This window comes from Dendropsophus ebraccatus, chromosome 8 (assembly GCF_027789765.1).
Source record: "Dendropsophus ebraccatus isolate aDenEbr1 chromosome 8, aDenEbr1.pat, whole genome shotgun sequence".
NCBI lineage: Eukaryota > Metazoa > Chordata > Amphibia > Anura > Hylidae > Dendropsophus > Dendropsophus ebraccatus.
The window spans coordinates 21,877,103-21,902,842 of NC_091461.1; the positions used below are offsets into that span (position 1 = coordinate 21,877,103).

A 25,740-nucleotide genomic window follows, 5' to 3' on the forward strand; every position below is an offset into this window, starting at 1 on the left:
ATCATGTGGGCACTGTGTGTAATGCTTTTCATGGAGGCACTCTGGCTGGCTGTTTGGAAATTTCTCTCATAAACCAGCTCTCTAGTTATATTAATAGCACGTTAGCTTATTCATGACTGGACTATAAAAGTTTAACAAAAGGAAGACAGAAAAATCAACACAGTATAAAACGTCAAACGGGAGCGCGTGAGTAAGTTTGTCCCAGCGGCCGCTCCGTAGCTGTAGGAGAGCGGCGCGGCGCGTCACGTGACCAGAAGCTGTTAGATACAGTGTAGCAGCTGCGGAGCAGAGGCGGAGATGCTGCTGATGTGAGTACAGAGCCGGGGAGGAACTACAAGTCTCAGCAGCTGTAACCTGGAGACTCTAGATAGAAGTTATAGACTAGTGGTACTGGAGTTATATTAGGCTAGAGCTGGTGAGGAACTACAAGTCTCAGCAGTCCACGCACCAGACTTGGCTCCTGATGTGCTTCCATGGTGGTGGGGACAGCAGAATATATATATATATATATATATATATATATATATATATATATATATATATATATATATATATATTGGTATCTGGTGGGGGACCACAAGTCTCAGCAGCTTCAGCTAGTAACTATAAGGAGCTGTACTGCTGCTATACACTAATAGTCTGCTGTTGTATTAGGCTATAGCTGGTGTGGAACTACAAGTCTCAGCAGTCCACACACCAGACTTAGCTCCTAATTTGCTTCTATGTGTCAGTGTGTATTGGTAGCTGGTGGGGGACTACAAGTCCCATCCTGCCTTGCTATACTGATGTTCTCTGCAGACAGTTGGCCCCTAAACTGCTGTTAGCTGCGGAGAAACAACAAGTCTCAGCACCTGTTCCCCAGAGCTTTCCCCGTGTACCCAATCCTGCTGGGGGGGCCTGAGCTGATTATAGTCTGTGGGGCATCTGTGCTGGAATTCTGCACAATTATAGGACATGTCATATCATTTCCATGCTTATTTCCCAGCATGGACACCCTTCAGGACAAATCCTAAAAGGTGTCCATGCCCAATAGAAACCTATGAAATCTATCCAGATTTCCTGATAATAAATTTGGATACATTTTCTCGACCTGCGAAGGTGGCCTTAATAGCCTGCATTTTGTTTTTCTGTTTAGTTTTGCTGTATATATGAGTGCAGTTGAGTATGGTATTGCAAAAAAATAAAGTATATGTTACATACACAGGCGTGGCGGTGGCCTAAAGAACTCTCTCTGGGACTTCATATAATCCTACAGATATGTTTAGCTACACGTTAGGATGAATTCACATCCAAGTCTGTTTCCCCCACACAAAAAGAGAACAGGATGGTTTGTTGCACGGTGGACTTGAACGAATCTTGATGGATCCCATTGAGTTTAATGGGACCCATGGGGTTCCCGTCTGTTGTCTGCTTAGCAGGATTTGAGCGCATTCCTGCTAAATCAGGGATGGGGAACCTTCGGCCCTTCAGCTGTTGCAAAAATACAATTCCCATCATGCCTGGACAGCCTTCGGCTCCAACGCAGATGTGAATTTACCCTTAAAGGGGAGCTATCACCACTATGCTGATATGGGGCACCAGTTAGAAGCGCTGCCCCTCCCCATAGTGCCTGTTTGTCCGCAGCTGGCCTGCCCCTTTCTAATGATAGTGACTGAAGCTCGCGGGCTGGATCGGCGCTTTGGGGGTGGGCAGTGCTCCTAACGGTCTCACCAAACCATGGAGCAAACAGTTAACTGCACTGGAACGACGCTGAGGAGGAACAGACATACCTTCATTCTCGGCGTCTCCTGTGCAATAGGGACATATCAGCAGGTGAAAGTCGTCTAAGCTGCTGATAGTTGGTGGTGAGCAGTGTCCGAAAGTGCCAGAGATAATAAATGGAGTGTTCCACTTTCTCCCATCAGCTAGTTCTTACCTATCCTGTTTTGATCTTGGTATATCCCCTTTAAGAGTTATATCCTATTATTTTATTTCTTTTCTTTACAGTCTGTCTTGCACACCTAGAGCATGAATAAGGCTGCAAGATCCTAACATTGGAGAAGGCACAAAGCATCTGGATGTTCAGGTCTGTGACCTATATCACCTTTTGGTGGTTGGATTTTTTTTTTCTGCTGTAATAATATAATAGCTGCCTATTATATCGGTGTCATGATGATACTGTGATGACCCTTTAAGTAGTGATTATACGGTATAATTGTTGGGTGGCTGAGCTGTAATCTGAGGTATTGCTTCTATCCTCTTGTACTCATCACCATTATTTTATAGCGTTAAATGTAAAAGGGGTGTTGGAAGCACTGCTTTTGTCTCCAGTTTGGGTGTTGGTTTTGTAACTCAGTTCCGTCAAAATCAATTTTTTTATATGTTGTGACACTAGTTATTGGAAATGCACATATAGTGTTATTTCCCTCAGTTTAGTAGATCAGGCAGGCTTCAATTTCTCTAAAAAAATAAAATAAAATAAAAGTGACATCACGACCCTGTTGATACCCAAAGTGTCCAGCAGGGGGCCCAGTCAATGTGGAAGTCTATGTAGCAAGTATACAGTATGTAGTGGAATCATCCCTGTTCCCCCTCCCCGTGGTGCCTGTGCATCTCCCTCTCTGCCTGGTGCCTGTGCATCTCCCTCTCTGCCTGGTGCCTGTGCATCCTCCTCCCTCCCTGTGCTGCCCGATGCCCGTGCATCTCCTTTGCTGGAGCACTCACCTCACTCCACGGCGTATGGCAGCACGGGAGGGGGAGGGAGATGAGAGCAGGAGCATCGGGCAGCACGGGGAGGGAGAGCAGGAGCATCGGGCAGCACGGGGTGGGAGATGCTCGGACATCGGGCAGCACGGGGAGGGAGATGCTCGGACATCGGGCAGCACGGGGAGGGAGATGCTCGGACATCGGGCAGCACGGGGAGGGAGATGCTCGGACATCGGGCAGCACGGGGAGGGAGATGGAGATAATTCCACTACTTATACTTTCTACATAGACTTCTACATATCCTGCGCCCCTGTTGGACCCTTCAGGTATAGACTGGGCTGTGACGTCACTTTTTTTTTTTTTATAGAAATTGAAGCCTGTCTGATCTACTAAATTGAGAGAACTAGAAGTGTGACTTTCCCATAATTAGTGTACATTGGGAATTTGTCTAACTTTGCTTATGTATATGGGGCTGTCTGAAAGAAGGTGACCATGTTTTTGTTGTACTGGATAACCCCTTAAAATGGTTCAGAAACTGTTGTTGCTGTCATTGAATAGAACCGTTCTTGTTTTGTCGTTTTATGGAAGGCGCTTGGTCCATTGCCATCACTAAAGCCTAGTTCACATACGGATATTGTGCACATTTATAGCTGTTTGCATTCCAGATTAGGCCCTATTCACATGTCCATGTCCATAGGACCAATAGATTTCAGTGGCCCCTTTCCCATATCTGTAGTGATCTGTACAGAATCACAGCGAACTGTGACACCAGTAGGTAGATATTTCATCAGATTAAAGTGAATGTATCATCAGGTACATCACTTTAAGATTTTTGCATTAATTGACAGTCTATTCCCAGTCGCTGGCGTGGCCTGGAGCACTGGAGGTGCTTCAGGCCAGGCCAATGACTGGGAATAGACTGGCGCCATGTGCGGGAACCAGGCTAAGGTTCAAAAAAAGGAGCGCGGCACCGGCATCCCCGTGCTGGTCTATTGATGTAAAAATCCTAGAGCAATGTACCTGGTCGTACATTCCCTTTAAGCTAACAGCTCAGCCTCCCCTCCCTGAGGAAGGACCTCTTCAAAGGTTAGTGTGCTCTCAGTTATGTTTCCCATTAGTGCCAGTAGGACAGGTCCTGTCTGTTGTTATCTATTAGGCTTGCTATAAAGCATATAACAAAGTGCTGTTAAAAACAGCCCAGACAACATGGCAGCCCCCATAACAATCTATAAAAAATGAAATAAAAAAGAATTACAAACAGAAAATAGAAACTGATTAGAGCAAAACATTTATCTTCAGTATCAGGGGGGAATATTACCTTTAGTCTATGTTCACACAACGTATAAACAATGACGTTTTTTTGGGCACCAATAACAGCTGTTGTTTTAATGAAAACTGCATTGAAGTCTATGGACAGTCTATTGACGTGATCATTACTTTGATGGCCATAGCAAACACCGGCCTTTGATCAATACATTGTGTGAAACAACAGCCGTTTTTGTTTGACTTCAGTGCAAACCATTGCATTATGAAAAGAACGGCGGTTATGTAAATTTGTGTGAACATAGCCTAAGGGTGGGTTCAAACGTAACGGAATTGCCACAGGTTTCACAATGCGAATTTGCAGCAAAAACCGCTGTGATTCACGTACTGCCAGTTTGAATAGGATTACATACTCGGAGCAGAATTTTCGTCCCGCTGCGAGTATGTAAATGCCGGCCACCTTAACCCGCGATAGCCGGTGCATACATCATTGGTCCACACTCCGGCCTCCTCCCGTAGCTCCAGGCAACCTGATGTCCCGCTCAGCCAATAAGTGAACACTAAGACCCTGACCAATCAAAAGTCAAAAGTTTTTTTTTTTTTGTTTTTTTTTCTTTTCAGCTTTCTTTGTTATTGCAATAAGGTTTCCACATACGGCGTGAGGTTTTTGCAATTCCGCGTGTCTTCTCCGCCTATAACTTGTAGAATTAATTAATATGTGACGGCTTCTATGGCAGCTAAGGTTGTCTGAGGAATCTGCATTATCTGGGCCGGAGCGGGGGATCGATGTCTGAGCCGACTTGTGTCGTCTCATTATAACTCTGCTAATTACACAGGTAAAATCTATTACACATAGATTAGTTTCTGCAGATAGGGCTTGCTGCTAGGCCCTTGGCATGGGGGGGAATAATTACTAGGATGCTCGGCTGTGTCCTCCATAGAGAAACACCTGCAGTGTCTGGCGGTATAGTTTATATGTTGAATGGTAATGTATATATCAGCTAATACCACATTGTTACAGAGTAACTAAACTTTACGGCTATGTTCATATCTGTGTTGGAAGTTTCTTTGAAAGGAAAGACCCAGTCTGACACAGTGCTCTCTGCTGCCACCTCTGTGTATGTCAGGAACTGTCTAGAGTAGTAACAACACCCTGTAGAAAACCTCTCCTGCTGTGGACAGTTTCTTAAATGGACAGAGGTGGCAGCAGAGAGCACTGTGTCAGAATGGAAAGAATACACCACATCCTGCAGGACATACAGCAGCTGAGAAGTACTGGAAGACTGGAGATTTTCAAATAGAAGTAATTTACAAATCTGTATAACTTCTGACACCAGTTGATTTGAATTTTGTTTCTTAAAGTACCCCTTTAAGATCAAGACAGATCTTGATGGAAACCATTAGGTTAACAGGTTTTTATAACTTCCTTTGGTGACTATTGGGTGATTGATCTATTAGAGCTCGAATTCTGTATTTTTGTTCCTGTAATAAAATTCCGAACACAGATGCGTGCAGAGCCCACTTTGGCTCCTTTTGTTATGTAGTCCGGTGGGGGGGGGGCATTTTTTTCCTGACAATGGGGAGTAGGTGGCTGAGGGAAACAACGTCCACTCACCTCCCCAGTTCCAGCAGCGGGTCCCGTATCGCGGCGCTCCGGTCAACGATTCCCGGCCGCTTTCTGGTGTTTGACGTGGGCCCGAGATGTGACGTCTCAGGTCCGCTCAGCCAGTCAGTGACTGGATCTGTTTCAAGTCCGCTCAGAGCGCTGAGCGGACCTGAGACGTATCGTGGAACCAGCGTGGGGGCTATTTTTTCATATGGCCGGGGAGGAGGTGGCTGAAAGAAAAGACGTCCACTTACCTCACTCACTATTAGCCTAGACTCTGGTTCATGTCCTTTTACATGAATTAAACCAGCTCTACAGTGAAAGGACCCAACAAACAGCAACTCACATCTTTAGTTTCCAGCAACATTAAAGGGGTACTCCGGCGGGGGGGGGCATTTTTTTCCTGGGACCGGGAGGAGGTGGCTGAGGGAAACGACATCCACTCGCCTCCCTGGTTCCCGGCCGCTTCCGGGTGTCTGACGCGGGCCCGAGACGGAGCGACGCGATGCGGGACTCGCCGCTGGAACCGGGGAGGTGAGTGGACGTCTTTTCTTTCAGCCACCTAGATTGTGTATGCATTAGGCTGGCACACCCTCTCTGCCCCTCCTCCCCGCCCTCCTCATCATTAGGAATGCTCCAGGCAGATGTCTACTATTCCTCACCTGTGTCAACACGACACATGGGCTGGATCAATAAGGCACCTGTGTAGTGTTCACTGCAGAGGAATAGGAAAAATCCTGCCAGTGGCATTCCTAATGATGAGGAGCGACGGAGGGGTGGTGCAAGGTTAGGGCACAGATACTCTAGGCCACGGCCATTTGGCACAGAGCTGCAAGTTTAAAAGTTGTTTTTTAGGACAATAACTGCATCACCTGCCAAACGGACCCAGGACAGATCTTGAATTAAAAGCAGCTGTGCGAAGGTACAAGCGGTTTGGGGGGGACAAATTGTGGGTACAGTCCCCTATCCAAGTAAGAGATCGCGGGGGTCTGACCTCAGTCCCTGGATCTTTTATTTAATAGAGCCATAACAATTGCTGCACGAACGATACAGTGCTTGTTTGTACAGCCCGGCTCGTTTTGTTGTGTTATCTAAAGGCACTGTATATCCTGCTTATCGTTGCTGGAAGATTGTTACATCTGAAAGGTGGCTTATTCTATTATGTATGGCCAGAATGACTCTGCTCACTCACTGAGGACTTATTACCTCCATACACCACCAAGACATGCAGCTGGATAATGGCCACTTCTTTTGCATGTATGTAGCGTAAATCTTTCAGGAGTCTCTTCCATTCACCAGTGTCAAAAAGGCTGAAATAAATCCATTCTTCCACAATAAAACACGGCAGAATGTCTGCCAGCCTTCTTATCAGGGAGGACCATATAAAGGTTGGTATACTATGCCCCATGCCAGTGCATCACTCCCTGCTATCTTCTATGGTGTAACGGTGCCCGCTTTATTTAGTACGGCCTTTTATGTTCTCCAGAATGTAGCTTTATTGCCTTTTCTCTGTACGGCACATCAGAGGATAGCGGCTCCCCTGACAGACTGTAACCGTTTCCTCATGCTAAAAGCAAGATGTTTGGTTTTCTGCATCGGCTCCAGTGTACGTGTCGCACCCGATAGAAAGCCAAGGTTAGCCAAGAGTCTGTGCGAAGGACTACGTAGCGGGGGCCATCATGTATGATGGTGTACACACAGACATGGAAGGGAATGAGGCTGTAATACCACACACAACCTGTGGACAGATGTGGCACTTTTGGAATAAAGTGGATAAGCTGCAGATTTTGCAGTTGGAGAAATCTGAGGTGTGTTATAGTAGGAACAAAACAGACAAGCATTCACATACCTCATCCACACTCAGTACAGACTCCACAAAGAAATTAATGTGATCGTGATGTCAATTTATTTTGCAGATACATTAGGACAGTGGATAACCCCTGTTAAAGGGGATATCCAGCACTACAAAAACATGTCCACTTTCTTCCAGAGACAGCACCACTCTTTTGTCCAATTTGGGTGGAGTTTTGCAACTCTGTTCCATTGAAGTGAATTGAGCTTAAAGGGATTATCCAGCTCTATAAAAACATGGCCACTTTTCCCCCTCTCTTCTCCAGTTCAGGTGCGGTTTGCAATGAAGCTCCATTTACTTCAATGGAACTGAGTTTGAAACCCCACCCAATCTGGAGACAAGAGAGCGGGAAAAGTGGCCATGTTTTTGTAGCGCTGATTAACCCTTTTAATTGCAAACCACATGTGAACTTGAGACAAGAGTGGTGCTGTCTCGGGAAGAAAGTGGCCATGTTTTTCTAATTCTGGATAACCCCTTTAAACATCTTCCTTCCCAAGATGACGTCCTCCTGGCTTTTATTGGCTTTGCATATGTATTCACACATTGCTTTCATGCTGCAGAAAGCAATGAGCTTTCAGATAGCAACAATTTCCACATCTTAGTCCACAGGGTTTTATCTCCTGTTAATTTTGAAGCCAGGTGAAGCTTTTTCCTGTGTGGGCTAAGTCTAAAGGAGCGCTTCCTCTATAACCCCTTCAAGACTGAGCCCCTGGATGTTTGGGTCAAATTAATGCAATGTTCCTCCCCGCCTTCTAAGAGCCATAGCGCTTCTATTTTACCACCTACAGGGCTGTTTTGAGTGTCATTTTTTTGCGCCATGATCTATAGTTTTCATTAATATCATATTGGTGTAACAGAAAATTTTTTTATTGCTTTTTGTTAAAAAAAAATTTCTGATATATAATTCTAAATAATCTGCACCCCTGGTGTGTTTTTTTTTTTTTTTCCCGATTACACCATTCTGTGCGGGAACAATAATGTTATATTTTAATAGATCGGACAATTCCACACGCTACAATATATTTGTTACAATGTTTATTTGTTTTTTAAATATTTTTTTTATAACGGGCAAGGAGGTATTTTAAACTTTAATTGGAAGGGGGGTTATAAGGTTGTTTTTTTTTTTTTTTTTTAAATACTTTTAAAACTTTTTTTTTTTTTACACTTTTTTTTACTTTTAAACATGCAATCAATAGATTGCATATACTGATCTATGCTATGACATAGCATAGCATAGATCAGTGTTATCTGTGATCTATGCATAGAGCCTGCATAGAGATAAGTGGATTACCCCCGCCTATCGTCGCAAGCGAGGTGTCTTGATCACTTAGTGACAGGAGCTTGTCCTGTCACGGAGTACCTTAAACACCGCGATCGCTATAGATCGTGGTGTTTAAGGGGTTAATGACAAGCAGCTGCGTTTCTGCAGCTGCCTGTCATTATGCTGGGATCCCTGGACACTGTGTGCTGCAGTGAGAGAGCGGTCCCGTACACATCTACAACCCCTTCAGTCAGGAACGTATATGTACATTCGTACTGCACGGTGTATTTGCAGTAGGAACGTATATATACGGATTGCTGACGTGAAGGGGATAGGAAATCAGGAGGAATGATTTTTTTCAACTTGAGGAGAGCGTCAAAAAGACATGTGGAGTCTTACAGGGCATTTATGCTGCACAGGAAATTCTGGGGAGGATATTTACCTCAGCTCTCACACCACCTTTTTATGGTAGCTTTACAGTCCGTGCTTCACTCCAATTCAGAGGCTTGTCTGGGGAGGTGGTGTGAGAGAGCTCCTTTACATATTCTTCCCAGAATTCCCAGTGGACCATGAATGTCTCGACACGTCTTTATGACACTCTCCGAGTTAAAACATATTGTTTCTCCAAACATAGGGCTTTCTGCAGCTGACCAGCACCTGCTCTTGATGAGCGGGTAGGAAACAGATGGGTCACGTCTTCCTCTTCTGGAGAACTCCTCTGACTTGGCTTAATTAATCCTTAGTCATGTTCCAGGGCTAACGCTGGCTGTTTAAAGATGGGTAGTGTTTTCTTCTAGAGAGATTTCTGGTTTGGCTTACTTTCCCATCTTCTGAGACTGATTTGTAGTGCAAAAGTGCGTAGGCCCGGCTCCAGGTTTTTACAGGCCCTTGGGTGGGATTGTTCTGGTTGTTGTGCGTATGTTTTTTGTTTTTTCCCTGCTGTTTTTGTCACCTTTTGGGGTCTAGCAGCCAGATTATGTGAGGGCAGTGGAAAAAAAAGTTCAGCACACAAAAACACTTAAAGTGTCGCTTTTCATTTTTTTGCAGAAATCAATAGTACAGGCGATTTTAAGAAACTCTGTAATTGGGTTTATTAGGCAAATATGCCATTATCTGCATAAAAAAAAAACTTTCCCCAGGTCCCCCCCTCCTCTCTCATTCACTGCACATTATCAGGAAATCTCGTCTTTTACATCAGTCGGGCCCTGTGTAACCTATGGAGAGGGGAGGAGGGAGATTAGTCAGCAGCAGAGAACAAAGGATTACACAGTGGGAGCTGTGTGAAAGCCGGTATTCAGAGGTCAGTGCTGACTTCAGAGGTAACAGCCTGGTGATGTAGCTGTAAATTAACTCTTTGTTGTCCTATTTTGGTGCCTCATCTCCCTCCACCCCTCCCATTTCCATAGAAAACCATGAAGACAGGGGGGAGAGCTTCAAACTGCTTTTTCATGATAAAAAAAAAAAAGCATTTTTCAGCTAATAAACCGAATTACAAAGTTTCTTAAAATCGCCTGTACTATTGATTTCTGTGTCCTGGGCTATGAAGCGCGCTCCGGAGCAGAGCGCACTTCATAGGGGGTGGGGGCCGGCTGCAATCAGCAGCCGCCACCTCACCGTTAATGACGTGATGCAGCGTGACATTAACTCCTTAAACGCCGCGATCGCGCAATCGTTAAAACGGACCGCCGGAGGTCTCTTACCTGCCTCCGCACGGTTCAATTGGCGATCTGTTCACTGAGACTGCACAGGCAGGCTCAAAGAGCAGAGCGCCGATAGCACTGATCAATGCTATGCCTATGGCATAGCAATGATCAGTGTAGAAAATGAAACTAATGTATGTACAAGTCCCCCAAAGGGACTTAAAATGTATGAAAAAAAGTTAAAATCACTAACGCACTACCTCAAAACCCCTCCACCAATAAAAGTTTAAATCACCCCTTTCCCATTATATAAATAAAACATATAAAAATAAATAAATTAACATATTATATACCGTAGCGTGCATAATATTTTTTCACCTATGGGGCTGTATGGGGTGTCATTTTTTTCCGCCATGATCTCTATCTAGTTTTTATTAATACCATATTTGTGAAGATTGGATGTTTTGATCAATAATAAATATATAAACAACAGAACGGAGTGCACTCACAGGAATAGTGCTCGGAGTGCCAGCAATGGAGACTGGATCCACGTCCCCTCTTCAAATAGTAACAAGGAATCGCAGCACTTCCAAAATAGTGAAAAAACTGGTGGTTTATTTGTGAAGCAAATAACAAAAATCAGCAACGTTTCTGTTTCATCACGAGACCTTTCTCAAGCAAAGCCTTCAGTGACTCATATCCTTTTATATAATCAGTGTAACAAGAAACAGGTGGGTAATCACGGTGAATCAAAATATAAACAAGTGGTGTGAAAAGAAATACATACAAAGGTTCCGAAAAGGAACAATGTGCAGTTACAAATTGTATAAACAATTCATTTCATACAGTGATGTTAAATATATAGCGTTATACATATTAAAATGTGATTGGTCGGCGGGGTCGGCTTCCACTCACCACTGCTCCAAGGTAAAAGAGATACAATGTAACCATCTCCATATTCAATCGCCCACGTTGTAAAACGTTTGTAAACATTGCCATCCTCCATGCGCGGGTTCGTGGGTGTGATCATAGTGCTCTACGTCATTGTAGGAGGAACATAACATCATGTGAAACATTACGCCAGTCAGGTAAGTACTGAGTGAATGGCCGTAGATTCTTCTGAAGCCTATTAAATACTCTCGTGCACAAAAATGAACATCTTCAACAAGTAAAACATAACAAAGTGGACATAACGTCGGGAGTGCTCAGTTCATCTATAGCCCATACAAAGAATCACAGTCCATGGAAAACGAAAGTGTAGACAAATTTAGGTCTGAACACTGTCTGTATTTGGGCACAAAGATGTATAGCTGGGATCGGGTCTGCAGATGTCAGGGGATAGGAACTCCTTCCAGTGTTGTGGGGTTATCCGGTGGAAAGGAGAGTGTTCCCGCACTGCGGATTCACTCATCAGTCATAGAACCAGGGGTCAAAACCGGGACCCACATTGTGGCCCACGGGACCCCCAGAATGTCACCCAAACCCCTCTACATACTTTTCCCCTCATCTAGCCCAAAGCCCTAGCAAATACTGAAGACTCGCATTCCACAATAAGATAAATCTGTGTACACTCAAACCTGTGTGGTCGTAAAAAGTCAGGGCAATGAATGGAGAGAATAATAACAAATCAGAGCAGTGATTGGTGGGCAGCTTTCCTTGCTGTATCTCAAAAAAAATCTAGAAAGACAAAAGAGAGAAAGGATATAAGTAACAACATTATACAGCATCAAACAAAACAAAATAATCCTAAGTGAACTTTTGGACAAACCACTACCAATCAAAACTCATCTGTACATTCTAGTCGTGATTTTAAATTCCGCATTTAAACCTTTGGGTTGCAATGTGTCAAGTTTATGCATCCACATAAGCTCACGTTTTTTGAGAAGTGTGGTTCGATCACCCCCTCGTTTGGTTTACAAACGTTTTACAACGTGGGCGATTGAATATGGAGATGGTTACATCGTATCTCTTTTACCTTGGAGCAGTGGTGAGTGGAAGCCGACCCCGCCGATCAATCACATTTTAATATGTATAACGCTATATATTTAACATCACTGTATGAAATGAATTGTTTATACAACTTGTAACTGCACATTGTTCCTTGTCGGAACCTTAGTATGTATTTCTTTTCACACCACTTGTTTATATTTTGATTCACCGTGATTACCCACCTGTTTCTTGTTACACTGATTATATAAAAGGATATGAGTCACTGAAGGCTTTGCTTGAGAAAGGTCTCGTGATGAGACAGAAACGTTGCTGATTTTTGTTATTTGCTTCACAAATAAACCACCAGTTTTTTCACTATTTTGGAAGTGCTGCGATTCCTTGTTACTATTTGAAGAGGGGACGTAGATCCAGTCTCCATTGCTGGCACTCCGAGCACTATTCCTGTGAGTGCACTCCGTTCTGTTGTGTGTGTGTGTGTATATATATATATATAGATATAGATATAGATATAGAGAGAGAGAGAGAGATTATTGATCAAAACGTCCGATCTTCACAAATATGGTATTAAAGGACAACTCCGGCGGGACCCCCCCCCCCCCCCCAAAAAAAAACAGACACCATACTCACCATCCCGCCGGTGACGATCGCCACTCCATTCGCCCGCCCTCCGCCTCACCGTCACCTGCGTCCGCCGTCCAGCGATGTCTCTTGCTTCCGGGTCCATGAGAGAGAAAAGGCTGCCAGTGCGCTTGCGCACCGGCAGCCTTTTCATTGGCTGGAGCGTATCACATGGCTTCCAGCAAGCTCAGCCAATCAGGGCTGAGCAAGCTGGAAGCCATGTGATGCGCTCCAGCCAATGAAAAGGCTGCTGGTGCGCATGTGCACCAGCAGCCTTTTCTCTCCCATTCACTCTCAATGAAGACGCCGAAGAGGAAGAAGACCCGGACCGCCCCCCAGCTCTGACATCACCCGACACCAGAGAAGAGGACCGTGACGACCGTAATAGGTAATGTATACATTCTTTAACTTCCGGGGTGGGGGGTCGGGGGTCGGAAAGTGGGGGAAGGGGGCCAGACCGGGTATTTAACCACATTACAAAGTTATATAACTTTGTAATGTGTGTTAAATAAGCCAAAAAAAAATTTCGCCGGAGTTGTCCTTTAATAAAAGCTAGAGATCATGAGGGGAAAAATGACACCCCATACAGCCCCATAGGTGAAAAAATAAAACCGTTATAAGCGTCACAATAGGCCCATTTTATTAATAATTAATTGCCTAAAAAATAAAGGATTTCATTAAAATTATATATAAACATTAGAGAATCTGTGTAAACCTGCATGTGGTTGTGTTCAGGCTGACCTATAGAATAATGGTATCATGTCGCTTTTACCATATATTACGTAGACACAGGAACCCCCCAAACGTTACCATATTGCATTCTTTTTTACGATTTCACCTATTTATACTGTATTTTCATAAATAATATATTTGGGATTCCGTCATACATGTTATGGTAAATGAAAGACGCCATTACACAGTACAACTATTCCTGTAACAAACAAGCCATTACATGGCCTTGTAGATAGAAAAACGAAAGTGCAAAGATCAAAATTTGCGTGCTCCACTGGGTAATTTTGGGCCTGGTCCTCAAAGAGTTAAACAATAAAAAAGATCATTTACACACCAGGAAAATGCCAGTAAAAAAAAACATGCATGGGGGGGGAAACATGCGCCACATTGGCTTTTTTTTTTTGTCTTTGCCTGAAAAACACTAGTCAAAAAGTAAAATAATGCTGACAAGATATATACACATGCATATATAAAATCACAGCTGCTCTGGCGCAACTCACCCTCTACTAGAGGTCAGGATCATATAGAACCAGATATAGTCCCCACATGCATTCAAGTCCTCAGTAGGTGTCGATGGCAGATCATACTAAAAAAGGAGGAAAGCTATAGATATCTTGCTGAGATAGTACAATCACTTATAACAGAGCTATAGTCAACGCACTAATCCATCAATCAAAGCTCACTAATGTATCTCGATATGAAACCCTGACCAGCGTAAGAAAACTAATGTCCTACCTGGGTATACAGAGTTGACATCATAGACATGCGGGGCTAGACGTGATGGTCCGCAGTGCGGACATATATAGTCTGTAATGCGGTCTAGTCCAGGCGGCGTAGTGTGATTGCACTGAAGTATCAGAGAACCATCTCCCGATCTGCAGTAATGGTGCGGAGTGAAAACTGTGGGCACGCTCCGGCCGGCAACGTGCACCACTTACTTCCGCCCTAAAGGTGAGCTTGTGACGTCACAAGCAAAAAAGTAGAAAAGAGGCCGTGGGTGACCACAAAAAACTCCAACGTCGTTTCGGAAATGCACAGATTTCCTTCGTCAGGGAGAGGTCCCCACAGCTTGTTTGGCTCCTCTTCTGGCTTAGGTAATAACTCCGCCTCCTCTTACTGCCTTCAGTAACCCTTTCAGGTCATGTTGTAAGTTCATATAATCACATCACTCCAGTCCCTTAATATCTACAGGCTAATAGTAAGTCCTTCATGTACCGCTATCCCCTGTGCAGAATCCATCACCTATGAGAGTTCGGCCCACGGCCTCCGTACTTTTTTGCTTGTGACATCACAAGCTCACCTTTAGGGCGGAAGTAAGTGGTGCACGTTGCCGGCCGGAGCGTGCCCACAGTTTTCACTCGGCACCATTACTGCAGATCGGGAGATGGTTCTCTGATACTTCAGTGCAATCACACTACGCCGCCTGGACTAGACCGCATTACAGACTATATATGTCCGCACTGCGGACCATCACGTCTTGCCCCGCATGTCTATGATGTCAACTCTGTATACCCAGGTAGGACATTAGTTTTCTTACGCTGGTCAGGGTTTCATATCGAGATACATTAGTGAGCTTTGATTGATGGATTAGTGCGTTGACTATAGCTCTGTTATAAGTGATTGTACTATCTCAGCAAGATATCTATAGCTTTCCTCTTTTTTTAGTATGATCTGCCATCGACACCTACTGAGGACTTGAATGCATGTGGGGACTATATCTGGTTCTATATGATCCTGACCTCTAGTAGAGGGTGAGTTGCGCCAGAGCAGCTGTGATTTTATATATGCATGTGTATATATCTTGTCAGAATTATTTTAGTTTCTTTGTTTGGATAGTGGTAGGCTGTGTCCATTGCTCTGTGCAGCACCATCTAGAGGGGTGTGGCGCAGCTTAGGTCAAGTCTTTTCTAGACTAGCCTTATACAGATTTTACCACTAGTCAAAAAGTGTTTGTGAGGGCACCCTTAGAATGACCTCCAATTACATCTTCACATTATTTGGACCGTGGAGGTCCGTCTCGTAATACTTTATAATCGTCCTACATCGTTTCTTTTCTTCTTTTGTTTTGTTATCGGCAATTAAAGCAGTGCGGATCCCCTGCCCCGAGCTGGTATACAGATATATATATTTTCTGTTATAATACAAGTTCATTACCGAGTAGCGGAGATGGACTCTGCGATCACACAATACTCATTTATCTTGCTTAACCTTTGCCTCAAGCCGTGCACTTCCTTTCCCACTCACCCGGCTAATCCCTATGGCAACTTTTATTCTACAATTATATAGCTGGCCTTTAGCAATATGCAAAGGAAAGAAATAATAAAGTGGATTAGGTGGTAATAGTAATTTCATCTGTAGTGAATGACCATTTGTGAACTTAAAAAATGACGCCCCCTGCTGTTTACATAGTATTCATTAGTTCATAGCGGTGATCATATTCCTTGTTTGCGTTCTGTTCTGGTATATACCCTACAGATGTACACAGAACTATATACAGTGGTGCCTTGGGTTACGAGTATAATTCTTTCTGGTACCATGCAAATCACTCTTAAACCAAAGCTAATTTTCCCATAAGAAATCATAGAAATGCAGACAATTGGTTCCACACTTTAAAAATAATGATTTTATATTCTGAATAACATGCAAAACAAATGAAAGAAACATTTAGAAAGAGCTGAATATGTACAGTACAGTATAGCAATCAGCATATGGGGTATAATGTATAGTAACTGCATAAACATAAAAAAACAGCCGCGGTTTGTAGACACAGGATGGAACTGCAGATCCCGATAATGCAGGAGCGTAGTACAACAGGCTAGAATAGAGAAGCAGGGCTGCTGTCAGAGGTCTGTGTGGTCACATGACAACAATGGGGAAAGGGTGTGTGTTGGACCAATCAGCATTGGCCAATCAGGAAGTGAGAATCACAGAGCTGTGCAGGAGAACAGTACAGAAACTTCTTTATACAGCAGTGTGTATAGCTGAGTGTAAGTGCAGGCACATTATAGCAGGAATGGAGAGGATGAGAAACACAATGGCTGACAGACTGCAGGGAGTATGAAGGAATGAGCTGGGCAGATGTGGGCACATACATGCAGCGCTCTAAAAGAAAATCTAAAACAAAGCCTAAATGCATAAATTGCATATGATGCGGGACATTCCAAACCTGGTTTTAGGGGAGGAGGGGGGGGGGGGGGGTGTAAAGCTCATAGGTGTGGGTTACATGTTTGTATAGCTTCCTGGCCATATTTTGGAGTCATTGGTTCCCTTTAAAATGCTTAATGCTGAAAATTTAGTTTATTGCAAAATTAAAAGTCATAGTAAAAATATCTAATATATTAATTTGTTTTCCTTCACAACAGATACATCATCTTCTGAGGGCATTTAGGATAAAATGGATCAATACCGACCCCGACAACGACGGCCCGATAAAGCCTTGTACGTCCCAAAGGCCATGCGACATACAGCAGGTGACGAAAATGTCACCGAACAAACTGGTTCCTCTTCTGATAAGACGCCAAACCAGTACAGACACTGTACCGCCAGGATTAACTGGAACGCCACAGCCCAGGAGGGTGGAGTCCATCAAGATGGCAAATTGTCGAAAACGCCCAATTCCAAAAAGCAGTCTAAGCACGAAGCCCAAGGAACAGACTACAGGGTGACAGAAAAGCCTGGAAATGATTCATTATGTGAAACTTTTAATAGCCTGAGCCTTAATGAGAAGTCGTCGCCGGGTTCGGTTGAAAGCCGTTTGTCTGCTCCGCACATTGATCCCAATGCCGCGGTGACTGAGAATAAACCCTTTGGTGCCCGCGTCGCTTCTGCCAACCATCGTCAGGGAAAACAGCCCAACTCCAGAAGAAAGTCCGAGGAGACTTGGGCGGAACAGGATCGGGCCAGAAGGAAGGAGAAAGGCAAGGGAAAGTTCAAGTTTACAAAATCGGAAGGCGCCGCCGATGCTTTAAGAAGAAGTGAGGGCATGTGCCCCCCAGACTCTGCGAGGTTATCCAACAGCACAGAGCAGTTAGGAGGAGGCGCCACGTCTGTATGTAATCAGGCCAATGTAGGTTTACCATCTCATACCGTAGATAACAGCTGGGAATGCAAAGTAGAGACTATAGACGGCACGACTGTACAACAAAGTGCGGTCTTTTTTCCCGGCACAGATAGTGCTGAAGTAATCTCTGTAAGTGACACCACTAAAGACCCATCTGGACAGCTTACAGCCTTAGAAAGCAATGCAGATAACACGGGTGATGCACTCGTGTATGAAAAGCCAGAAAATATTACAGAAAGAAAATTAGATCCCTCTGCTGTTATAGCAGAATACGTCTTAGAGGAGGATAACAGAGCCATTGTCTGCGCCATTGAGCCCAGTGATGAACGCTGCACTGATTTAACAGCGAGCCCCCGTGAGAGCTCAGACGCTGGATTAGAGAGCAGGCGTGCTTGTGTATCACCAGTGAATGGCAGTGCTGCTCAGGGTAGAATTCAGGGTGTGAGTGAGGAGGATGGGGAACATGAGGGCCAGGTAGGTGATAGCACAACAGATTTGGGGTACGGTATAGAAGAGCAGTGCACCAAAGAGGAGCAGATTATAGTGAGTGTGGGGGTAGAACCTGATGTAGTCATAGCAGAGCTACCACAGGTACCTTTAAATGTGGAGGCGGTGAAGACCTCAGAGCCCGGACCTGCACTGGAAAATGCAGAGCCCGTTGTACTGGCAAGCTTAGAAGCTACAGAGACATTGCCCACTGTGGAGCTTGTGAAATCAGAGGCACCTTCAAAGCAAACAGAGCCTCCTTGTCAGAAGGTTGACCTGGTCGAGCCGAGTGAGTGCCCTACTAAAGGGATGGACTTGAACTGTTCAGATGACATAAAGGAACAAAACTTATTGGCTGGAACGGACTGTGTACTGGAAGGGCGTACGGACCCTGTGAGGGACCCTTGTGGGACGTCTTTATGTGCGACTGATGAAGAGAGTTGGGATTCTCTCTTTAATGATGATGGAGAATGTCTTGATCCTCATCATGTGCAAGAGGTAATTCTGGTTGACATTCACCTCCTTGTAAGGGTTCGATCCTATAGGATGCAGCTTCGGTGCTGTCAAAAATCATGCAGACGTGCTGTGGCGTTTTTGTATGTAATATCATTAACAATCAATTAGAACTCAATTTCTGGAAATTTTTTTTTTTTTATTTTAACTGCACTTACCTATACCCCATGCAGCTTCTACTATTTGAGACTGTAGCCTCATAGACCTGCGGTCTGGAGAAGGACACGTTCTTTCTGACTGCTGACCAGGAGTTAAAGAATGTGTCTAACTTTGTAGCCCATACAGAACTCCAAATCGCCCTGCTTCACATAGCCATAGAGTTTGGGGATATAGTTCTACCTGCTTGAAGCCACCGCTATGGAGAGCTCATGGAGCCCAACTACTGGGACCCCCCTAGATTATAAGAACAGGGATCCGCTGCCCCCCATTTGATTGGAGTGCCAGTCAGGCATGTACACTGCCCTCACGTTAAGTGGCTATAGGACTATGGTCTCATATACTTGAAATATAGCGTCAGTGTAAATACCCAACCACTCCTTCATTCACATAAGGATAACAGGACTCCTATTGTCATCCATGATGGGACCCCAGCAATCAGACCCTTATCACCTATCCCAGGGTTCCCCGACCTATGTCTCTAAAGTTGTCGCAAAACTACAACACCCACCATACTTTTCAAGAAAATGATGAGTAGATTTGGACAGGTAGAGGGACACTGACCTGTCCTGTGGATAGGTGATAACCATTGATTGTGCCATATCCCTTCAAATTCTGTCTTCACTCTGCTCATAAGCTCCCCCTAGTGGTCTCTGTAGGTGGCAGAAACTCTACACCACATGCAAGGAATGTAAACCTGTAAAGGTACTACATGATTCTATAGGAATAGAAAAATGTAATGTACAGTATTCTGTTTAAGGGAATCTGTCAGCTCTATATCGTGGTTAGAGCTCCAGTGTTCAGGCTGGTGCTGAGCTGCAGCATGCTGCCTCCCTCCCTCACCCCTGCAAGCATGTTGTACAGGGCTCAGCTTCCAGCACCGAACCCCGTACGTCAATCATTCAAGGCTGGAAAGCAAGAATACATGAAAAATGGAATTTGCCTTATTATCACCTTTTTACTGGATTTGTGTCATCTGCTTATAGATACAATAGTTACTCCTAAATTGTTTCTTGCCATATAATGGAGATTGGATAACTTCTCGTTCTTTTCTTCTAGCTGTCCTTGAGAGAGGACGGAGATGAAAGCCTGAAGAAGTCCACTTACAACTACTATGACTACGAGCCTAAAGGGCCGGAGATAGATGATCTAGAACTGTCACATGTCATTGAGATCTATGGCTTCCCCACAGACTTTAAGACTGAGGATTTGGTCCGTGCATTTGCTAGTTACCAGTGAGTCCCGCCTGCTCCTGATATGTACAGTATTGTAATGATTTACTAGACAGTAATACCTCTGTTCACAAACACCTCGGCATTTGAACCCTTCTGTATTCAAACCACATATTTGTTCGGCAAAATCAGGGTAGATAACTTGTAAGCTGAACTATTGTTCATCTGACAGTTATTGAGGTCTTCAGGCACCAAGGTTAGAGCAGCAGGGTTTCCTGTCATAATGACGAGTATCCCTGCTCTAAACCAGGGGGCGGCAGCCAGAGAGGGCCTCCCCGCCAAGTATTTTTGGAGACACGGAGCTCCTGCACAGTGATGTCCTTCCTGTCCAGGCAGCCAGCGCCCTTAGCTGCATAGGAGACACCCAGGCTGCCTGGAGAGGGAGAACCTCACCGTGCAGGAGCTCTGGGGCTGCTCTTGTTCTCCTCCTGCACAAGACTGCTGGTAGTATGAGGGGGGATACTGTTTGTGTATTGGGGGTGACCAGAGCTCCGTGCACAGTGACGTCCTTCCTTCCCAGGCGGCCGGCATGTCTCCTATGCAGCTAAGCACGCCAGCCGCTTGGCGAGGGAGGATAACACTGTGCAGGAGATAGGGGTCACCATTATCCCTATGTAGATATAGCTGTGTTACATTTGACATGGTACACTGTGAACGGTTGCAGCATATGTACTGACTGGGCATTAAATGAGAAGACTGTACTGTAGGTGCATAAGGTATACAGCCCCCTCGTAGCGGCCAATAGGTCTCATCTCTTTCCTGCAACTTTCTCTATTTTTTTTAACACTTGCTATTTCTTCACCACAGGAAGAAAGGTTTTGACATCAAGTGGGTAGATGACACGCACGCACTCGGTGTGTTCTCCAGTCCTATCACAGGTATGGTGATCTGCCTTAGAAGACCGTTCATGGGAAACTAGATGACTCATAGAAGATGTAAAGATTAAAACAAAAAAATCAATCTACATTGAGCAGTGAAACGTGGTATATGATCAGTGTATAAATAATCATAGACGTTAGATTTGTTGTGGTTCCAACTGGTTTCAGTGTAATCTATCAACATGAGTCTGCATGAGTCCCCATAGTCTGTCTGATTGATATGGATCAGATTCAGATGATAGTTATAAGCTTGTGGCAGCCTTTATTCAGGGGTGTAGCTAGGATTTACGGGGCCCCATAGCAAAAGACTGTACAGGGCCCCATAAATCCTGTATGCACAAACCCCAATTCCCTACCCCCATAGTCACCTGGTCGGACACAGTCCCCCGGTGTTCCTTAGTTCTAGGAAGAGAATTAAGGAACGCGGGGGGACTGTGTTGGGCCAGGTGAGTATGTGTATGGAGGGGGGGTGGCGTCTCTCGTAGCTGCAGGTGCAATGCTGCCACCAGCCACAAGAGAGACTTGCAGGGCAGGAAGCCAATGGCTGGTTGCTTTGTCAGTCAAAGCACCATGGCATTTAACTGTGTGTTCATTATTAGCATAATGGGCCTATGGGCCCCCTTAGTGCACGGGCCCCGTGTGGCGTGGTCTGCCTTTATAGTAGCTACTTCACTCTCTCTATTTTGCACTCAGTATGTATTTCGAAGGTTTTCTTACGCATGCAACTCACTGTTAGAAAAATGTCCGTGACTTTCCACCAATTGGGGGAAAGAACAATCAGATTTGTTGGATATCAATTGCTCATTCTTCCTGTTCTTGGAGAGATTAGCTGCCGCTAGAGGTGTCTAGCAGTGGCTTCCTCCTCCTTCTTTCATTCAGAAGGCATAAATGCTTAGCTGAGTTATGCTTGTGTATGGAGAGATCATGGAAGATAGGTGTTGATTGAACAAACGTTCGTCCAGCCAGCAGCTCTATCTCTTTTTCTGAATTCCTTTTTTTTTTGAATCTCTGTTCATTACAGGTTGATACAGTAGGACAAGTATGTCCATGAGATCACTCTGTAATATTCAGTGCTGGATAGGGCATGCTGGGCTCCCCCGATTGTGTCTATAGAACCCGTTTGCACCACAAGAAAGCCAAGAATTAAGTTCATGAAATGTTATAATGCCATCTGTTTGTGATAAAGTTGTCAGAGGTTTCTAAATTATATGTTTTTCCTTCAGCTCGTGACGCGTTGACCAGCAAGAACCCACTGGTGAAGGTTAGACCTCTGTCTCAGGCCACCAGAGCATCCAAGGCTAAAGCTCGGGCCTGTGCCGGTAAGACAAAGAAGATCCTTTATATAACGCCACAGCTTCTCTTTTATGCAGCATTTGCTTGTGGGTTATAAACTGCTATGTTCACATTATATATCCCGCCCATATCTGGTGGTTCTTCTGGGAAGGCTTTGTCCCTATACAGTAGGTCATTGGAAATTGTAGAAACCTATGTACTTGCTACCAGGATAACCCCATTCAAATACATGTTCATATAGTGTGTGAATTCAATACGGAAACTGGAGAGAAAGGAACGGCTGCACATCCCATCTATGGCTGATACTAATGCCGCTTGGCCTATATTTAAAAATCAACACCAGAGTGTCTGTATATGATTTGATCAAGCCATAATAGCCCTGTGTACCAACGTGCAGGTCCTCTGGTTCACACGGGTCCCTACGCTAACTCCACACCGTGTTGGTCAGTGACCGCCACCCCCACAAAGCGTGCACGTGCAGGGAAGGGGGGCCATGGAATGGCCCTGCAACCCCCATGTCACAGGACCAGACCCAAAAAGCACCACCGGCGGGGGAGGCTGCCCCCAAACGACACAAGTATGGATATGGAATTACACTTACCACTGCTGCACTCACAGAGTGGGGAAGACATAAGGTCCTGACATGTGAGCACAGGCATATCCTGCTTATTTTGGTTATGTGGCTCTTATAAAGGAGTGTGAGCTGTTCAGGGAGGGAGAACTGCAAAACACAGAAACTGGAGAGAAAGGAACGGCTGCACATCCCTATTATGGCTTGATCAAATCATATACAGACACTCTGGTGTTGATTTTTAATGTAGGCCAAGCGGCATTAGTATCAGCCATAGATGGGATGTGCAGCCGTTCCTTTCTCTCCAGTTTCCGTGTGAATTCTATACATATTGCACCTTCTGGGAACATACCCCAACAAGGTGGCATCTGTTACATGTAATACATGGTTGGAGACCATTTCTATATATACAGTCTACCACCTTAATAGACAGATTCCTCCTTGAATCGGTGCCCTGATAACCATCGGACATCTCCAAATATTAGCTTTCATTAGATTTTTTATTTCAGGCTACAGAAACGAAGATATTACTATATTTACATATATTTACACTCCTTACAAAGTCCATTCATTATTAATAAAGGGCTGGAATCAATAAGGACAGGATTGCAGTTCTTGTATGCATTTATGCCGCATAAAGGAAGAATGACCTTGTCTGGTTCAGCATTACAAGGGGATTAAATGCAAATGTCCAATGGTCGCTGAATGAAAGCCACCCAGAGGGAACATAATAAAGGCTGCGGGACCCGTCCGTCACATGTCCAGCCATGGATAGGTGTTGGAAGCTTTTATTGTACTGGCACACAGAAGTATTTGCATTGCCAGGCGTTGTACTATTGCTCTGGAAGGATATGAGGACATCACTGCTTGGCCGGTTGGCAGATCTTACACCTGTTAGTGATCAGAAAAATGCCCAACCCAGGTGATGGATTCTCCACTAAACCAATAGATGACTGCAGCGATTTCCCACCCCAGTCACTGATTGGCTGAGCGGACAATCCATCAGCCGAGTCATGACGTCTCTGGAGCAGGAGATCCCCCCCCCCCCCATGCCTGGAGGGGTAAGATAGTGCTAAGGAGGCAAGAGGAGAGGTAAGTAGGGCTTGTTTATTATGTTCCCCTCTGCCTACTCTAATTTTTTTATTTACTCTGGAAACCAAATTCCAATCGTAAATTTTGTAATCCACCAAAAAAACATGGGGCAGGCCCGAAGTGACTGCTCGATTATAGCCCTAGTGGGTATCCAGCTGGGGCTGCAGAAGAATGGCTGCAAAGTGCCTGGGGGTATGTAATTTATTGTATAAGGGGAGTGAAAATCCAGTTGGTGGATATTTATGAAATTATAGGCCTGTTCGGCTGGTCACAGGAAGTCACTTTACTCTCCGAGCTTTTAGCAGCACTTTTAAGCAAAGGGAAACATCACGCTGAGGAATGAACAGGAATCCTCCCGGGGCTCAGCATTCGTGAACTTTCTCCATTCTCTCTCTTTCAAACACTAAAGCTGTTTCCGTGGAACAGTGATCTTGACCTGACTGTGTCCCTTGCTTAGGGAATGAAAAAACTTCATTTTCTTAAGCCCCGCTCTCCTCAAGACCTCTATACAAAATGTGTCAGGCACAGTACGTGCATCCTTACCGCCTGTTGAACGTTGGGGCAGGATTTCTTTAGATGATGTAGACTTCTTAAACAGTCCTTGTGCATAGAAATTGAACTATTTGGATTTTTTTTCCTGTATTTTTATTCCTTTTACCTCCCCTTGTTCATTTCCCGCAGGAGTTACTTGACTAAGGTTACGTTAGTAGGTGTTGCCATAAAGAACCCCTATCCATGTGTTATGTGGAAATCATAGACCACCCCAACTTCAATGAGCCAGGACTGTATACAAGTGGCTTCCACTCTGGCGGACTCAATGTACAACTTCTACCTGAGTACTACTAGGAAGTTTTGTTGTCTATCTAGATCAAGTTTCTTAAAGTCAAATCTAGGAGTTGGACCCATAAGAATTATTAAAGGGAAAACCACATGGAACAATACACAAAAATAGTGAAGCATAGTTACATAAAGGGGTTGTCCAGCCACTTAACAGTTTTTTTTTAACAGAATGTTGCGAAATTAAAAAAAAGGTAGTACTGATCTCCCTCACTGCTCCAATTCCAGCACTACTTATGCTGCTATAGCCAACCCAATGATTGGCTGCAGTGGTCACATGGCTATAGTGTATTAGTAAAAATAAATACAGCACTCACCAAAAGTCTTCTGAATCTGTCTTTTTTTCATATGTGAAATAAAGACCGACTCAGAAGACTTCGGGTCAGTGCTGTATTTATTTTTACTATCACACTACAGTTTCTCTCTGCTCCAAAACGTGCACCCCCGCCTAGTAGTCACAGCATTGCGGTATAGGACTTGTCTGCTTCTACTCACGCTACGTGGTTCAGGACTTGCTTAACAGTGTGGTGTGGATTGGCTATCACTTTCATTTGCATTTGGTTCACATGGCTATGTTGAGAGGGATGAGGGGCTGAAGCCAAATACACACAAATGGACAAATCAATTTTGCATGACAGGAACGATGTTTAAGTATTTGTGTTGAATAAACCAATGGTTATCAATGGGGTGTAACGGTCTTTGTTTTCCAGCAACAACACTTCTGTTATTTGGCTATATGCAACAGTGGGTAAATGTAGCTGAGCTGTAGAACATGACACAGTCACAGACAAGTTTTTTTTTTTTCTTTCCCCTGATTACTTTTTTTTTCTGTAAACTAGTCCAGTGTTGCCATGGTAACAGACAACTAATAAACCCCACGTAGTCAGATCCAGCAGATGTTCTCCCTTTTAACTTTCCCTTCTTATTAATAAATTAAAATATATTCGCAAGAAGTAAAGTCCAAATGGAAAAGAGAACTTCTGGAGGATCCAACTACACAATTTGTTTGTAGTCC

The 25,740-nt window shown here is 44.4% G+C and overlaps 1 protein-coding gene across 3 annotated transcripts in view; it reads left to right on the plus strand.

Annotated features, from left to right (window-relative positions):
* The first annotated feature begins 212 nt into the window (after positions 1-212).
* R3HCC1L (R3H domain and coiled-coil containing 1 like) overlaps positions 213-25,740 on the plus strand; it is a 34,012-nt gene continuing 8,484 nt past the window's right edge. Inside the window, exons 1-6 of one of the 3 annotated variants that reach the window (XM_069978918.1) lie at positions 213-308; positions 1,987-2,065; positions 16,970-18,651; positions 19,882-20,057; positions 20,862-20,932; positions 22,156-22,251. In XM_069978918.1, the coding sequence (XP_069835019.1) occupies positions 17,002-18,651; positions 19,882-20,057; positions 20,862-20,932; positions 22,156-22,251 (1,993 nt within the window). In that variant the 5' untranslated portion in view covers positions 213-308; positions 1,987-2,065; positions 16,970-17,001. The remainder of the gene's footprint in view (positions 309-1,986; positions 2,066-16,969; positions 18,652-19,881; positions 20,058-20,861; positions 20,933-22,155; positions 22,252-25,740) is intronic. The other 2 variants (XM_069978919.1, XM_069978920.1) reach the window with 2 other exon arrangements.